Source organism: Palaemon carinicauda, chromosome 1, assembly GCF_036898095.1.
Source record: "Palaemon carinicauda isolate YSFRI2023 chromosome 1, ASM3689809v2, whole genome shotgun sequence".
NCBI classification, from domain to species: Eukaryota; Metazoa; Arthropoda; class Malacostraca; order Decapoda; family Palaemonidae; genus Palaemon; species Palaemon carinicauda.
This window is the reverse complement of record NC_090725.1, coordinates 225,338,672-225,357,673: the sequence shown is the minus strand read 5'-3', so window position 1 is coordinate 225,357,673 and position 19,002 is coordinate 225,338,672. Positions and strand designations below refer to the sequence as shown.

General features: G+C 47.8%; 1 protein-coding gene across 3 annotated transcripts in view; it reads right to left on the bottom strand.

Moving 5' to 3' along the window:
- The window catches only part of LOC137654014 (uncharacterized), a 92,192-nt gene that overhangs the window by 2,753 nt on the left and 70,437 nt on the right, over window positions 1-19,002 (bottom strand). For all 3 annotated transcript variants that reach the window (XM_068387662.1, XM_068387656.1, XM_068387651.1), the window contains one exon: window positions 4,135-4,269. In XM_068387662.1, the coding sequence (XP_068243763.1) occupies window positions 4,135-4,269 (135 nt within the window). The remainder of the gene's footprint in view (window positions 1-4,134; window positions 4,270-19,002) is intronic.

Below are 19,002 nucleotides of genomic sequence, written 5' to 3'. Positions count from 1 at the left end.
TTACCCCCAGGCTATTTGGAACTTTCCAACCCTTAACCCCCAGGGGTTATTTTTTTTCAAGCACATTTTGCAGTATATTTTTTCTAAATTGCTCTAACAGCCTTAATTTTCGTCATAGAGAGGTCAGGTTGGTCTCATTCTCTTGGAAAATGCCTGAAGTATCTCAAAAAATTATCAAAAATATGCAAAAAAAAAATTGTAAACAGCAGTTTTTTGCAAGGACGTACCGGTACGTCCATGGGGGTAAAGGGATGTGTTTTGTGAAACGTACCAGTACGTCCTTTAGGGATAAAATGGTTAAACAATTGGTAAACCTATCTCTCTTGAGGAATATGAAGAGCATCCCCAAACCATCTCCATCTACCAATCACCATGATCTCATTCACTAATGGCACTCAAGTAATCTCTCTTATAGTTTCATTTTTAATCATGTCCTGTCATTTAACTCCCAAAATTCTTCTGAGTGCTTTGTTCTCAAATCTGCTAAATCTGTTGGGAGATTGATTCATTGTCATACCACGACTCATGTCCATGCAGTAACACAGATCTAACTAAACTGATATATGGTCTGATTTTTATATGCAATTTCAGACAATTTAATAACCAAATTTTACTTAACCTAGCCATTGTCTAGTTTGCTTTTTTCAATCTTTCATCTAACTCCAATTCTAATGACCCTGTACTGGAGATCATAGTTCCCAAATACTTTAACGATTCTACCTCATTAATCCTTTCTCCTTCCGATGATATTTCACCTTCCATTGCATACTCTGTTCAAATCATCTTTGTTTTTCTTCTATTTATCTTGACCCCAACCTTGTGTGATATTTCATGCATTCTGGTAAGCAAACATTACAAATCCTGTGGTGTTCTGCTAATAAGGACAGCATCATCAGCACACTCTAGGTCCGCTAACTTCTTGTTACCAAACCAGTCCAATTCTTCTCTACCATCTCCAACTGTTTTATACCTTAAAAAATCCATGAGGAAGATAAACAACATTGGTAACAGCACATTCCCTTGGAGTACTCCACTGTTCACTGGAAATTCATTTGATAAGACTCCGCTAACATAAACTTACTATGCTCATGAGCAGAATTAATCAAATTTACATATTTAAGAGGAATTCCATAATAATGCAGGACTCTCTATAAAATTGGCCGATACACACTATCAAAGGGTTTTCATAGTCGACAAATGCCAACCAAAGTGGATTTCAATATTCTACGCATTACTCTATATGTCTTAAAATGAAAATTTGGTCAAGGCAACTTATACCTTTTTTAAAACCTGCTTGTTCATCTCTCAGCTTTTCATCAATCGTTCTCACACCTATTTGCACCCTCAATACTTGTTTCTTAACCCTATCTAATCGAGATACACCAGTCATATTCTTCGAACACTTCATTCTCGAACGCATTCAATTTCTGTCTCTGCATCACTTTCATTCCCCACAACTTTGATCCATACATCCCAGTTGGTACAATCACTTCATCATACTGTACAGAACTAATAAATTCATCGCTAACTCTCTATTCTTTGCTACTCCCTTCACTGGCCCCAAGAATTTACAACCTTTATTCACTCTATGACGTACATCTGGTTCCACTCTACCATTTGCAACAACAATAGAACCCAAGTAATTAAACTGATCTACTTCCTTAAATAAATCTCCATTCAACATGACATTCAAACAAGCATCAACCTCCCTTCTCATGCATCTCATAACCTAACTCTTACCAACATTAATTCGCAACTGCCTTCTCTCACACATCCCTCCGAACTCTGTTACAAATTGACATAACTTCGAATCTGCAATCAATACTGTATCATTCGCAAACAACAACTGATTCACCACCAGCTCATGATCACTCATCTATTAATTTCAAATCTCAACCAAGCTCTCGAGCATTTACTTCTCTTACAGCTCCCTCAAAAAATAAATTGAACAACTATGGCAAAATTACACATCCTTGTTTTGGTCCCACTCTCACTGGAAACCACACACTCATATTCACTAATACCTAATTACAGGAATTATTGTCACATTCATAGCCTAGTTAACTAGCAAAAGCAGGATCAGCTGATGGAAAACAGAAAACAGTGGAGGATTGGGAATTGCAGACAAGTAGTGAGTTGTCTAATCATAATGATGTTGGACTCTCAAACTTTCCAGCTTCTGAAAACACACTCTTAATTCATCTGGTTAGTATTGTGATTGGTTACTGTTCAGTAGTATGAAAAACTTTAACTAAATTTAAAATTTGAACCTTACATATCCAATAAGATAATTATGTATAAGAAAACTGCTGTATATTCAACTTAACACTCAACCCAAAACTGGTTTCTCTAACTTCTAACATGACGCAAGTACAATATGTCTGTAGCATGACTAAGAAGATACATAAGGCATAGGGCTTCTAAAACTGAACCTTACAAAAAGGGAAGTGCCTGAAATGAGATATTATATTAAAAAAAGATTAACCATAAGTATATTTAATTTGTAGAGATTAGGGTAGTCTCTATTATTGTTTTAAAAAGTGGCACATGGCACAGACACTATGTGCCATGTCATTAAGTTGTGGATAGAGATAATATAATATTCTACATTATCCATAAAGATTCATGAAGGTTGATCATGAGCAGCTGGTTAAGAAATAGAAGCCAAAGGAGTTTGAGGTCCTGACCAATACTTTTATGACTGATTTTGATTGTCTGTTATGAATAGAATTTTAGGAAGCTAAAACCTTCAATACAAAAGATCTTTGAACCACTTGAGCAATCCCTTGTTCATGCAAAAAGATGGGAAATAAAAGGAGCCAGAGCTTGTAAGTAATGATTCAATTTCTACAGTATTGTGCTTATATCGAGCCACTAAAGATAGACCACAGATGAATTATCAAAACCAAAATTAATTGGCTTGGTTTTGATGTAACAAATATGTCAGTAGTTGAACTCGTAGCTGGTTTGGATAGAAAAATGTGATACTGGTTAAGGAGGCATTAAAAATGGAATTATAAACAGTAGATGAATAAAATTGGAAAACATTCCAAAAAGGTATCAAATTGTGATCTAAACCTCTCAGTTTCAGATTGCCAACAAAATTCTCATTTGGAGCCACAGCCCTAACCTCTACTTTTTTACCCATAAATACGATGGTCAAAATGGTAGAATTTCATTCTCAACCTCATAACTAACTGAATTTTCTTTCTTTTGAAAACAGAATAAGAAATTTATTTTCCCTTATGCATAATAACTTTTTCAAGAGTTCTCTATTCACTTATTGACAATCTGCCATAAATTACCCGGAACAAATGGAAAATTCTATTAATCAAATGTTAAGAAACTAACACATGGTTGATTCCATGTGATACAAAGGTAAATGGAATTTCAATATTTGAAAACAAAAAACCCTAATCACAATGCATTGGTTACCAAAAACCAGAAGAGTACATAACTTCCTAGTCTTGCTATAAATTCTATTACAAAAACAAAATTTTGATTCAAGAAATTGAAATATAAGGGAGCTATAAATTTTAGCAATGATTCTCAGGTATGGATCACCTAAGTATATTACTGACTCTTATCCATGGAGATAACCTCAAATAAAATAAAGGAGCATGCTATAAAATCATTTCTACCACCAAGAGGTTTCAAGGCTAAAATGTAAGAACGTTAAATTGTCCACAGCAAATGGAAATCCTAATAAATTGAAATGGGGTAAATATATAACCAGACGTTATTTAGAAGCCAGCTCCCATAGAAAGAGGTTTGGATTAATAAACATTCAGATTCAATTGACTAATCATTAGAAACAACAGCATTTGCATTTATCAGTACCAAATGAATTACAGTATATGGAATTTTAGTAATAAGTGCCACAACCATACCATGCTTATAAATATTTCTTTCTATGTTATAATTTTAAAACTAATAGAATTAACATATCCACTTACTCATATAGCAAAATAAATCTACTATATGAGACCAGCCTACTACATAATTCAATAAATTAAGTCTGTGCCCTGTTTGCCCATATTTTGTATTCATCACTCCACATCTTTAAAGCTAACAAAGACTATGGAAAATAAAGAACATAGTGCATCCTTAATAAAAAAAATTAACTATACTTACACTATCTGCAACATGCTTATGCACAAGGCCATCCCCACCAACAAAGAAAGTGGAATATCCATCGTACCAGCTTTCCATTTCATCTTTGACTGATTTCCAGCTCCATAACTTCACCTTCCAAAACTGAAACATTGCCTGGAAGATCAAGTAAGATATGTAATTCAGTTGCCAAGTTAATAGACTGATATAGGAAAAACTACCAATATAAGCAATTAACACAACTTAAAAATATCACCAAAATAACATTTGTATGATGGTAAACTTGTTGCAAATCCTGCGCATAGAGGGGGAAGCTTTGCTGGATTTACTAATCTATGAATCCACCATATTTAGGACAATTCAAGTAGACTAAACATCAAAATTCATATCCTAAGTAAGACAAACCTACTTTAAGCATTATTCTATGGAACAATAACTTGTTTAGCCTATACAAAACATTCAGAAAGTGAATTTACACTTTTATACAAAAATCAGGCTAGCCTACCAAAAATTAATGCACACCACAATTAGCCTACACTCAGCACCATGTGTTGTAGCTCGGAAAATGTATATAGGACAAATCTATGTAGTACACCAGTATATAGAATAAACAATTCTAATAATGACAGTAATTTTCAATTCTTAAATGGAAGTTACATACTTATTCTTCAAAGCAAGAACTTCTTTACAAATAATAATGTACACTGTTTGTGGCCAAAAGGAACTCTAGGTCAAGATACCTAATATGGTAGATCTACAATTTGACCGAAGCCAAGTAGGATCGCTTACAATCATATCGAAGCAATATAATTGGGAGGGTAGAGAGGGAGAATACAGTATGTGACTATCATATAAGTACTGAAACCATTAAATCATATCACGAATAGTGTTTATCTCCGCAACTCTTAAATAGGAGTTACATCACTTATAACCACATAGACTAGGATGGTATGATTATGGTAAACCTAAATACAGTGTAACATTCAGTTTAAAAAAAGATTAACTTCCCATGATATTTATGACAACAGTCCCCCCCAAAGGAATGCACAGCAATAAAGACTCATGCTTGAAAGAGATCTCTTTCCACCCCTTCGAATGAGAGACGTCATAAGACAGCCCATGGATCTCCCCTACTCTTTTCGCAGAAGCCAAGGCTAGCAAAAAGACTGTCTTGAGAGTGAGATCCGTCTACGATATCCTTCATTGGCCCGAAGGGGGGGCCACTTAACATCTTCAGGACCCTAGCTAAGTCCCACTGAAGCACCCTAACTGCTTGTGGGGGGCAGGACTGCTCAAAACTCCTGACAAGCATAGAGATGTGTCTAGAGGAACCCAGGTCGATGCCCTTCAGAAGGAAGACTTGACCCAAGGCAGCTCGCACTCCTTTTATAGCTGGGATTGACATTCCTATCTCGTCCCTGAGATATACCAGAAAGTCTGCTATGTCTGGGACCGAGGCTTTGAGGGGCTTTATGCGCCTCGAAGCGCACCACTTCATGAAAGAGGCCCACTTCGCTTGGTAGACCGCTGCCGACGACCTTCTCAGGTATAGCGACATCCTCTTAGCTGTAGCTGCTGAATATCCTTCCTTCTTCAGGAGCCGCTCGATAGTCTCCAGGCGTGAAGGCGTAGAGACTGTGGGTTGTCGTGAAACCTGAGAAAGTGCGGCTGTCGTAGAAGATCTGACCTGTCGGGGAGTGGCCACGGAGGATGACTCGCCAGGTCTTTTAGGTCTGCGAACCACTCTCTCTCCGGCCACCAGGGCGCTATCAAAGTCATCCTTAAGTTTCGGGCAGTCCTTACCCTGTTGAGTACTTGCCTGATCAACGTGAAGGGGGGAAAAGCGTACACGTCTAGGTTGTCCCACTTGTGCTGAAAGGCATCCTCCAAGGCTGCCCTTGGGTCTGGGACAGGAGAACAATACACGGGAAGTTGCGCGTTCAGTTTGGTTGCAAAGAGGTCCATCACCGGGGAACCCCAACGTTGAATGATGAGCTTGGCTACTTCTGGAAGGAGGGACCATTCTGTCCCTACTATTTGACCCATCCTGCTGAGACCGTCGGCTAGAACGTTCTTTTTCCCGGGGATGAACCTTGCCAATAACACAACTTGGTTCGTTTCTGCCCAATCTAGGATCTCTAGGGGGAGATCGCACAATTCCCTTGATTTCAAGCCTCCTTGCTTCTTTATGTACGCTACCACTGGCGTTGTCGCACATCAACGCCACAGTGTTTCCCCTTAGTAGATCGACGAAGTGCAGGCAAGCTTTCTGGACTGCCTTCAACTCTAGGACATTGATGTGTAGGTCCTTCTCCCCGTCCATCCAGGTTCCTCTCGCCGTCCCGTTGAGGAGATGGGCTCCCCATCCCTGGTTGGAGGCGTCTGTGAAAAGAAGTAACTCGGGAGGGTCCCTTATTCATATCTCGCACAAATCCTACAAAACTTTCAAATAGATAACCTAAGACTTTGTAGCAAGGTAATTGAAATGAAATGTTACTTCTTGAAAATTACGTAAAATTCGCGAAGGGCATCCCCTTGAGCGAGTTCGACCGGCAATGCCACCATTCCAGGGAGGGTATTGTGTTTGGTAGGACTGGGATTAATTTCTGGTGCGAGTCCAGTTGGCACCAGAAGTTCTTCAGGTTCCATTGGACGGCTCTGAGTCTGAGTCTCCCCTGGGGAACCAGTTTTTCCAACGACACCAGATGCCCTATTAGTCTTTGCCAGTCCTTCGCCCTCCTGGGTTGCCCCGACAGGAATGGACGAAGGATCTTCATCAGATTGCTTATTCTGTCCTCCGACGGAAACGCTTTCACTAGAAGGGAATCCAGTGTCATCCCCAAATAGGTCATTCTGGTGGAGGGAGATAGGTTTGATTTTTCTGGGTACCCAGACCCTTGCAAAACTGGAGAAGTTTCATCCCTTGCTCCTTCAAAACGTCCTTCGAGGAGGAAAGAAGCAACCAGTCGTCCAGGTACCGGATGAGGCGAATGCCTCGCTCGTGAGCCCATACTGAGACTGTCGTGAAGACTCTCGTGAATACCTGGGGAGCTGTTGACAATCCGAAGCAAAGGGTCTTGAATTGCAGGATCTGGGTACCCCATTTCACCCGGAGAAACTTTCGACTCGAGGTGTGGACCGGAATTTGGAAGTAAGTGTCCTTGAGGTCTATGGTCATCATGTAGTCTTTCTCCCTCAAGGACAGCAGGACCGACTTCGGAGTGTCCATTTTGAACTCTTGTCTTTCTTATAAACTTGTTGAGAGCCGACAGATCTATCACCGGTCTCCACCCCCCCGTCGCCTTTTCGACCAGGAACAGGCGGCTGTAGAAACCTGGCCCTGGGTGTAGGATCTCCTCCATGGCGCCCTTCTCCAACATGGTGGACACCTCCCCTTGAAGGGCAGCCCTCTTCAACGGGTCCTTGGGTACCAACCACTCCGACAGGCTGGCCGGAATTAGAGGAGGAGGTTCTGCTAAGAACGGTAACCTGTAGCCCTCCTTCAGTACGGACACTGTCCAGGGCTCTGCTCCGTGAGCTTTCATGCTTGCCAATGTAGTCTGAGGCATCCCCCAACCTAAGGCTTGGGCAGGAGTAGGGGGCCTCCCACTCTATCTCCTCCTGGAGGAGCGGCCTGAACGGCCTCTCCTGGAGGCAGAATAACCTGTCCTAAAGGAGGCCGACGCTGCTGGGGGTCCTCTATGGGGGGGGGGGGGGGGGCTGAGGCGCTGAGGCCCAAGAGGAAGAAGGGGCTTCTCTCCTCGTCAGGCTAGGAGGGGCCTGAGGCGCCGCGGCACTGTCTGAGACTGACCTCTTGTAGGGAGGCCTCCTTACCGGCGTAGGCCTGGGCGCGTTTACTTCTTTCCTCTTAGCCACCTTCTCCATGATCTCCTCTAACTCCTTCAAGGGGAACAAGGAGTCACCCCACACAGGAAGGCTCCTCATGGCCCTCGCCTCTCTGTCTGGGACCTTCCGGGAAAGCTTCGCCAGGATGGTGTCCCTCTTGCGAAGCACCCAATTCGCTGACAGGGCGAGGGACTGGTAGGTGAGGAACTTTAGGGTCTTGCCCCCGGAGATGATAAGCTCCCTCAGGAGGCTTTGCTGTTCCGGGTCTGTCAGGTCACAAGTTGCTTGCACACCCACTAGTGTGGAAGCCCACCAGTCTAACCAAGAGGAGACGTGCACTAGGTCCTTAGACATTTCCTCCATCATCGCAGCCTCCGATTGAGAAAAACAAATCGGGGCTGAAGAGGCTCTGTCCTCCGAGGCGCCCTGTCCCAGAATGTCGAGAGCAGGTTCCACTTTGCAGGCTCCCGGTCGTTGTCCCTCTGGCACATAGACCCTGCTCTGTGTTTTGAGCCCCTGGAGCAGCTTCGAAGAGCTCTGCGTCTTGGGAGCTTCGGCATTGCCTGCCACCACTCTATCAACGTGCTCTCGGCCCAGGACGAGATCTCGGGCCACAGGAAGTGCCAGGGAGGCTTTTTGTTGGACAGGAGCTTGCATCAACCGGGTAAGGCTGGACCTCCAGTAGTCCTCATCGGTAGCAACCGGTTCTTCAATCCTGTGATGTCTCCTGATCAGACTTATTACTTTTCTATAGGCCGAGTTTTCTGTCGGGGAACCTTCCCTACCGTCGGCCGAAGCTTCGACTTGGGCCTGGGGAGCCGGGTCACCGGGCACTCCCACTGGGCGCCTTGGTTCTGGCACAACAGGCACTCCCCTGCGGAGGTACTGGTCTTCCCCGGCGGAGACCTCCGTACCAGGGACGGGGGTTAGGACTGGCATGACCGAACCGACGAGGACTACCGTCCGATCATGCTCTCTGGGGGACGAGGACGCGGATCCTGTGGGCTGACCCGACAGCGGGAACCGTTCCTTAAAGTCCGAGGGCCGCACCAGCTGGGCTGATTCGGCAAGGCTGCCCGTAAGGAAGCACGGTTCCCCCCGCTGGGCGGGGTGAACCGGAGGCTTCGCGGTCTTACGCCTGCCTGCAGAGGCCTTCTCGCATTTCTCCCTGCGAGGGTCATAACTACGTCTGGAGGATGGTCTCCTTGGCGAGAAATCCCTGGACCGCCGGTCTGGGGAACACTGTATCTCTGACTTACGGGGAACGAATACCCAATCACAATCGGGTGACCTACTCCTCCTGTGTTTCCTCCGTGGAGAGCGGGACCGCCTCCTGCTGTACCTGGAACGGGATCTTGAGCGGGAACGCCTGCTCCTGGACCGATCCCTCCGGCGCCGATGTTTCCTCCTGGCTTCTTCTCCCGAAGAGAATGACTCCCCACCATCCGAAGAGCCCGACGACACCGTACCAACCGCACGGCAGGCAGAAGCGGGGACCGCGGAGGGCTTCGCGACTCGTTGCGTACCCGAGGTAGAGGGTTGCAGGAAGGTTTCTGGAACCTCCGTCAGAGGAGTTGGGAATGAGGGTTGGCGCCCAACACTGGGGAACCAGGTATCCAGGCCCTCTTCCATCCGCTTAGGGGACCTACCTGGCGTTTTAGGGAGCTTCCATCCGAAGGTATCACTTACTGCGGAGCCTAACTTACCCTGGGTGTCGCCGCCTGCCGAAGAACCTGAAACACAGGCCCACGAAGGGGGCGAAGACACAGGAACAACATTGATACACCATAAGGGGTCATCGGAGGAAACGTGCCCCCCAAGCACAAGGGCCGAGTCTCCAGAACTCCCCGACACAGCACTACCAGGCTCCTCACTAGCCCGAGAAGGCCCCGCAACTCCCACTTCACACACACCAGACTCCTGGGGAAGAACGCCCGGCTCTTTCCCCACAACGGACTTACCTCGTCCCCTACTCTGGGTAGGGGAAGGAGAGACAGAAGCCCCGTCGGACCGTCCACTGGGCGACGGTAGCGGCGAAGAGACGCTAGATTTTCTGGGTGAACGTTTCGACGATTTCTTTTTCTTCGTGCCGTATCGCACCCAATGAATTTCACTCCAACCAACACACTCAAAGCACGTATCCGAAGGAGAGCAAACTTTGCCCCTACAGGAAGAGCAAAGGGAGTGAGGATCCACTTCAGGTTTGGAGAGGAACGCTCCACACGATATTCCGGCTCTAGGCCCAGGACAACGGCGGATCTGCTCCATAACGCACAAACACAAGACACAGGAACGCAGGGAATCAAAGGAATACACTTGGGAAGCACAAAGAAGTGTAGTGAACGCACAGGAACACAAGGGATAAGCACAAGTTACCACGCGGTAAACACGCGGGACACACGAGGCGGACACAAAGGGTCGAGAGAGACGAGAGCGACGTGGTATCACGTCGCGACCAGAGAACTTACTGGCGCTCACGACCTCGGGCCTCGACCTAGCGCAAAGGCTACCCTCGGGGCACGTTCTCTTACTCTCGGGTTAGCCCTTCATAGAAAACGGGTTTAGGGTATACTACACAAAACTCTGGTCGGTAGAGAGGAGATTACAGGTAACTCCTAAGAAAGTAGTTCGAGGTACGTATTCGTGTTGGAACAACCTAAAATTATTGATAAAAATTCAAGATATTCAAACTACTGTACTATATTAACCTTTGGGAATTTCCCAAAACTTTTTTTCTTTTATTTTTACTTTTGACGGCTGCTTTTCCACTGTTGTTTTATTTTGTTCATTCAGAGTATTCAAAATTTCATATGACATATTGCTCATTTACCGTTAAATCGTCACTGTCGAGCGACTCAGAGAATAAGTCTTCAGTTTTCTCTTGAAAGCCTTAATGTCTTCAATCTTTCGGATGTTTCGTGGGAGCTTATTGTACAGTACAGTCTCGGGGCCGCATATTTAAAGGCTTTGGAGCCTACAGTAGACATATATCTAGGTTCCCATAGTTTGAAACCATCTGTAACTATTCTCATGTCAACACAATTTGTTGGCTGCACAATACGTAGCAATTTTCTCAAGTATTTTGGACGACCGGTTCTGATAACTTGGTGGGTTAATTCATCATCACCTTCAAAAACTATACATGCCCAAGCCTAACTTTCATTAAATAAGTAAAAAGCACTTGAATCATAAGTTATTAAAACTAAAATATCCCAAATTTTAAGTAATTTGTATTTTTCCTAACAGTACTTACCTTGAACTACTTTCTTAGGAGTATCTGGGATCTCCTCCCAACCGACCAGAATTTTGTGTAGTTTACCCTACTCCCGTTTTCTATGCGGGGTAACCTCTGGCGGAGTGATACGCGCCATGAGGCGACCCGGGGTCAGAGAGCATGCTTGCTCAGGTCTCGATCTCCAGTAAGTTTTTGACAGATAGGTTTCTACTAAGTCCTGTAAGGCACTCGGGGTAAGATGGGCGGGCTATAAACCGAAAGTAGTGTGATGCGTAGTTGGGGCATTTTTCTATTTCTTTTATTAAGCACCACTTTAACATTATTTTAATTAAATAAATGTATCTCTTTCAAGCATATCAGTGCAATTAATTATTTATAATGAGACCCTCAGGAAAGTGGGTGATGGTAAAATGCCGTTATAGTTCCTTAACTTTACTTCTTGAACTTGATGTACATTAGTTTTACAGTATTCATCTACGTGGAATAATTTGGTTTTAAATACAGACTGGAACAATTAAAAAATCTTGAAGATTGGAGGCTGCAACCGTAGACTTCTGCTACCACTTCAGCATTCGGGATGCGAAATCCATGAGTTCGCTGTGGGCGATTAGGGAATCGCTTCTTCATAAATGTGTTCACTCATCGACACTCTTCTTGGTAATTTCTCCTTCATCGAAGATAATCTTATACCTCCCGGTTTAAAGGTAATTTGTTGGCAGTTAGGGAACTCGGTCCCTTCGTTGTCCGTCTTTGTAAAATATCTTGTTGTTAACTTGACGTTTAGTTAGTGCAGGCCAACTATGCACCAGAGGTAGGGCCTCCCCCATGACGGGGGGAGAGGGAGAAGGGACAACCGATTATCGCGGTTACTTGTAGGAAAGAGCCGCTTCCTCTATGCCATCAACTGTTTAAATAGCTTAGAATAAGGGCGTTGTAATTGCGTCACGTCATGTGACTATTCATGTCTTCTATTGGTCCCTTCTTCTGACGTAATGGTAACGTCATACATATGTCACCTCCGGTTTCTCGGCAAGCGATTCGGTGTGCATTTCAGTCGCGTGAGTCATTCGGTATGTTTCATCGTTTAGCCGGTTGTTTTCGCTAACTTTACCTGCGACTAAGCACTTTTCATCAATATTGGCTCTGAAGTACCACTTCACTCCAACTTCTTTTTTCTCGTCTCTCTCTCTCTCTCTCTCTCTCTCTCTCTCTCTCTCTCTCTCTTTATTTCAATGTTTCTCTATCGTTTAACTAACGAACAAAATTCATAAAATACTTAATCAAATACACATATCACCTTATTCAGTATGAAATTTTTTCCTTTACATGACACCAGTTTGAGGTAAGTATTGTTAGGAAAAATACAAATTACTTAAAATTTGTGATTTGTTCCAACATGGAGTACTTACCTCAAACTATTTTCTTAGGACACTTATACCTTAGGAGGTGGGAGTGTCCTCGACCCAGAGACCGTGATGAGGAGAGAAAAAAGGGAACCTAGATAGGAGGCTAGATTCTGCTGACTCCCAAAGGAAAACACGAGTAATAGGGAACACTACCCAAAAAACTATCTTGGTGTCTAAGTAACTCACCTCTGTAAAAATCCTTGGAGACGTATTCTTTCACTAACGGTGTATCCCATGGCAGTTAAAGGATTTTAGGGTCATTTCAGGGAAGGTAATAGGGGAAAAAAGGAGGGGTAAGGAAGGAACCTGTGTCTCTTGAACTTACTGCCCGTGTTTTTCCCCGGGGTTACACCTTTAAATCTTTTGGAGCGCGGAAATGACGGGACCGAGAGAGAATCCGTCCAGGGACCTCCTTGAACAATCCTTCAAGTAGTGAGCTGTGAAGGTAGACTGACTAGACCATGTACCTGCCCTCAGGATTTGGCCCACTGCCATGTTTTTCTCAAAGGCCAACGAAGTACTTGGCCCTCTAATGTCGTGGGGTCTAGGCTTCCCCGGAAGAGGAACCCCTGCACTACTGTAGGCTCTCATGATCACCTGCCGTAGCCAGAAGGAGATCGTATTCTTAGAGACTGGCTTCTTTACTAGTCCTGAGGAGACGAACACTCTTTTGATTTCGGGTCGGAAGTCTGGTTGTCCTCTTTAAGTACTTCCGTACCGCTCTGACAGGGCACAAAAGCAAGTCCCTCGGGTTGTCCAAACGAGGGATTGCCGGCACTGAGAATCCTTCAAACTTGGGGTCCCAGACTGTTGGATTCTGAGTCTTGGCCACGAAGGATGGTACGAACCTAAAGGTAGCTTCAGGCCAGCCCTTCGAGTGTGATACCTCGTACGACAGTCCATGAATCTCCCCTACCCGTTTTGCTGATGCCAGCGCTAACAGAAAAACTGTCTTGAGGGTGAGCTCTCTGTCCAAGATATCCTTTAGGGGTTCGAAGGGAGGTTCTGACAGCATCTTCAGGACTCTAGCCACGTCCCACTGGGGCACCCTAACGGCCTGAGGGGGGCACGATTGCTCACAGCTCTTGATGAGCATCGAGATATGTCTGGAGGCACCAAGGTCGATGCCCTTCAAGAGGAAGACTTGGCCCAGGGCAGCCCGGACTCCTTTGATGGCTGGGATGGATATGTTTACCTCGTCCCCGACATAGACCAGGAAGTCCACTATCTCCGGGATGGAGACCTGCAACGGCTTGATGTTCTTTGAGACGCTCCACTTAGTGAAGGTAGCCCATTTTGCCTGGTATTCTGTGGCTGACGAACGTCTCAGGTACCCTGACATCCTTGTTACCGTCTTCGACGAATATCCTTCCTTCCTCAGGAGGGGCTCGATACCCTCCACGCGTGAAGGCAGAGGGAACGAGGATTTTCATGGAACCTTTGAAAGTGCGGTTGCCGGAGAAGGTCTTGTCTGTCCGGAAGGGGCCAAGGTGGAAGGCGCACCAGTTCCTTTAGATCCGCGAACCACTCTCTCTCCGGCCACCAGGCCGCTACCAAAGTCATCCATAGGTTGTCCGCTCGCCTCACCCTGTTGAGGACTTGCCTGAGCATCCCGAAGGGAGGGAAGGCGTAAACGTCGAGGTTGTCCCAAGGGTGTTGGAAGGCGTCCTCGAACGCCGCCCCCGGATCTGGCACAGGAGAACAAAACACGGAGAGCTGTGCGTTCAGTCTCGTGGCGAAAAGGTCTATTACTGGCGAGCCCCACTTCTGAATGAGAGTTTTGGCCACGTTTCTCTTCCCTGGAATGAATCTGGCTGAGATCTTGATCTGCTCTACTTCGGCCCATTCCAGTAACTCCATCGTGAGGCCGCACAGCTCCTTCGATTTCAGTCCTCCTTGCTTCTTTATGTAGGCCACCACCGAGGCGTTGTTGCACTTTGCACTGCCATCATTTCTAGCACGTTTATGTGCATGTTCTTCTCCTCGTCTAACCATCTTCCTCTTGCTGTTTTGTCGAGGAGATGAGCACCCCAACCCTCCTTGGATGCGTCCATGAACAGAAGCATCTCCGGAGGGTCGGCTGCGAAGGGCATTCCTTTGAGGGTGTTCGATCTGTCGTGCCACCACTCTAGGACTTCCTTCATCTCCGGGGACATCGGGACCACCTTGTGCGGGGAGTCTCTCTGGCTCCAGAGCTCCTTCAGGTTCCATTGTATTCCCCTGAGTTTGAGGCTCTCCTGGGGGACCAGCTTCTCTAACGACATGAAGTGGCCTATCAGTCTTTAACAGTACTTGGCTCTCCTGGACTGGCCCGACAGGAAGAGTCGGAGGATCTGATTTAAGTCGTCCAGTCTTTCTGCGGAAGGGAAGGCTCTCGCCAACCGGGAGTCCAGGACCATTCCGAGGTAGTTCATCCTGGTGGAGGGTATCAGTTTGGACTTCTCCATGTTGATGATGATACCCAGGACATTGCAGAACTGCAGGAGCTTCGCGCCTTGCTCCCTCAGTACTTCCCCTGAGGCTGAAAGTAACAACCAGTCGTCCAGGTACCGAATCAGGCGGATGCCCTGTTCGTGTGCCCAGGCTGAGACTGTTGCGAAGACCCTCGTGAAGACCTGTGGGGCTGTGGACAGACCGAAGCAGAGGGTCTTGAACTGCAATGTTTGGGTACACCATTTTACCCTTAGGTACTTCCTGCTGGAGGGATGAACAGGGATTTGGAAGTATGCGTCCTTGAGGTCTATGGACATCATGAAGTCCTCTTCCCTCAAGGCCGCTAGGACCGACTTCGGGGTGTCCATCTTGAAGTCGGTCTTGCACACGAACCTGTTGAGGGCTGAGAGATCTACGACTGGTCTCCAGCCCCCTGTCGCTTTCTCCACCAGGAAGAGTCTGCTGTAGAACCCTGGACCTGGGTTCTTGACTGGTTCTATTGCCCCTTTCGCCAGCATCGCAGAGACTACTTCTTGTAGGGCTGTCCTCCTCAAGGGATCATTGGGTGCTAACCACCCCACCTGTAGATCTGGTATTAGAGGTGGGGGGTCCGCCAGGAAGGGCAACCTGTACCCTTCCTTCAGTACTGCTACGGTCCACGGATCTGCTCCATGGTCTCGCCATGCTTGCCAAGAACATTTGAGGCATCCCCCCACCTGAGGCTTCGGCAGGAGTAGGGGGCCACTCTCCCTACCTTCTTCTGGAGGCGCGGCCTGAACGCCCTCTTCTGGAGGCCGAATAAGAAGGCCTGAAGGCTGACTGCGTAGCAGGCGTTCCTCTACGGGGGGGCTGCGAAGGTTGAGGCCAGGCCGTAGTAGGGGCGTCTCTCGGGCTGAGTAGGCGAGTCGCGAGGAGGGAGCGAGGCATCGGCGGGAGGCCTTCTATGGGCCGGTCTTCTTGTTGGAGGGGGTCTGGGCTCTCCCGCATCCTTCAGTTTCCTGACCCTCTCCACTGCCTTCAGGGGGAACACTGAGTCGCCCCACAGGGGTAGGTTCCTCAGGGCCCTCGCTTCTCTGTCCGGGAGTCTCCTGACGAGCTTGCTGAGCAGGGTTCCCTCCTCCGCAACACCCAATTGGCGGCCTGAGCGATGTACTGGTAAGAGAGGAACTTTAGGGCCTTACCCCCCGAGCTAATCAGCTCTTTCAGCAAAGCCTGGTTCTCCGGAACTGCGAGATCGTGCGAGGCCTGAAAACCCACCAGTGTGCAGGCCCACCAATCTAGCCACGACGATACGCAGACCAGGTCCATGGCTAGGACTTCCATCATGGAGGTCTCCGAAGGAGAGAAGCAAACTGGGGCGGTGGTAGCTCTCTCTTCCGCGGCTCCCTGGCCTAGGATGGGGACTGCTGGCTCTACTGCCCACAAGTTCGAAACTTGGTGGGCAAGAGACTCAATCATACGAGTGCCTGAGAGTAAAAAGGTCTCCATTGCCTTCCTGGTACGCTCCTTGGAAAAATCCTCGGATCATATCAGGATACCTAAGGTCCCTAACCAGATGTCCAGCCACGAAGTAGCTTGCATCGCATACTTAGTGACCTTTTCCTGGTTAAGGACTTCGGCCGCCGAGAACGAGACCTGCCAGCTGGAGAGTCTCTCAAGAGGTACTCCCCTGGTTTGCTCTTCCAGAGAATGGTGAAGTGGAAGAGCTGAACTGGGTTCCTCCAGGATCGCCAAGTAACTCCTTTGCTGTACCCAAGGAGGTGGGAGGAGCTTGTTTGTAGAGCCGGCACGGTTGGAGGAGGCAAACTCGGAGAGCTGTTGGGTGATCTTGTCCTTGGTACTCTTCAACCCTTGGGACCAGGGCAGGGCTGCACTGGTCTTTGAGGGTTTCTGAGTGCCGAAGACGCGGTCTAAGACCATGCCTTTGCCCTCTTGAGGGGGTATCTCTGGGTAGGGTAACCCATTGAAAAGCCTCATTAGAGTCAAACCTGCAAGAATGTATGTTTTGATTCTTGTTGGTCTCCTCCTGATGTTGGACTCGCAGCGAAGTCTCCTTCTATCCCCAAGAGCTCTTCTTGGGGTGAGTTACGGACACTCCTCGAGTGACTGGCTGTCTCCGTTCTAGCCCTGGTGGAGGACTTTGGCAGAGTCTTGGGGTATTTGGACTCCTTCCGAGGAAGGAGGTAAGACTCCAACATCGAAGGCCTGAGTGTCATGTCCCTCCTGGTCTCAGATTGAGGGGAAAACTCTGCATGAAGGGAGGTTTCCTCCAATGGTGTGATGGAAGAGTGTCTCTCCTCGCGCAATTCCCTTGGTGAAGGATGGTCATCATCTGACAGGGAGGGAGAGTATCCCTGGGGAGAAACTGGAGGGACTAGCCTTGATGGTCTGCACGAAGTCAGCTTCACCCTCGGGGAAGTGACTGCGTCGAAAACTCCTCTTTTCCTCTTCAAAGGGGTAGAGGAAGCCATGGTTCTGTGTAACGAGTCCAGAGCTATAGGTTGGTCTGATGAGCAGTCGAACAGGACGGGCTTGAATGCCTGTGTTACAGCTCTGACTAAGGCACTGAACCAAGGCTTCTGAATGACTGATGCACTGTCAGACAGATCCCGAAGGGAAAGGGACCGAAAGTTCCCTACGAGGAGTCACCGTAATAGGTGGGTCCGCCTTAGAAGGCAGTTTAGGGATCCTGAACCCCTCTGCTTGTGCCTGGTTCCCTTCACCCGCAGGGCGCGCTGGAATGCGTTTGCGGAGAGGGGAACGAGGCGATGGTGACCTTACCGGGTGTAGATATTGCGCCCGTGAGGGAGAGTATTGGCGTGCGTGTGGGAGAGTATTCGCGCGCGTGCGCAGGGGAGAGATTTGGCGAGCAGGAGAGCGCGAATGTCCAGGAGAGCGCCGGTGTGCAAGTGAGAGCTGCATTGTGCCTGCTGTCTCACCTACAGAGTGTTTGTGCACAGGAGAATAATGGCGCACAGGCATTTGTTGACGCGCAGATGAGTACTGGTGTGCGGGAGTGGGCTGGTGTGCATTAGAGAATAAGTATGCAGGCTGGCGCGCGGGAGATAATTGCTGCACAGGAAAGCACTGGCACGCAGAAATGTTGGCGCGCAGGTGCGTGCTGGCGGGTAGGAGATTGTGGGCGCGTAGGCGCAGGAGATCATGGGGGCGCACGAGAGCGCAAGCGCCCTGTAGCGTGGGAGACATTGGGCGTGTGAACGCAGGGTGCGCAAGTGAACGTGGGTGTGTGGGCGCAGGAGAGCGCTGACATGCAGGAGAACGTTGGCGTGGAGCCGCATGATTTTGATGCCTTCTATGAGGGTGAACAGGTGAAGGGGAGCGCCAAAGCGCTGTAGAGTGCTGATGAGCTGCTGGCGAGCGCTGAAGTCCTGTTGGTTGGCAAGCTGCAGGGCGATGGCGCGCAGCTGCGCACTTCAGTAGAGCTACAATAGGCTTTACTGGTGACAGGAATGGTGATGGCAGGTTGGCAGGTCTGGAGGGTGGATGGTCGCGTGCCCTTTGTAAGGGCGACCATCCACCGAAAGGGATCGCGAACGATCAGCAGAGAGGTCCAGGACTGAAGTCACAAGACTAGTTGCAGGAGCAGTGACAATTGATGAATGAAGGTCAGATGACTGCAGCGGAGGCTCCTCTGCAGGGGACGGCTGCGACAACGATGAACCAAAGAGGCGCCTCTTCACCGTTGGTGAAAGGAGACCTATAAGGCGAAGTGGAAGGCGTGCTTTCCAACGAATGCGCCCTCTGGGGGCCGTTGGATCAGCAAGCTGACCGTGCGCCGCAGCAGTCCTTCAAAGAGGAGTCTCTATAAGTGAACTCCCCCGAGGGGGAGAAACACTTGCAGGAGAGACAGACGTTGAACTTAGTTTCCCCCTCGAAGGATGTTCAGGAACGGGGGAAACTAAGTCGGCAGCAACCGCTGGAGAGTCTGGAGGGGCAGAGGAGTTGGAT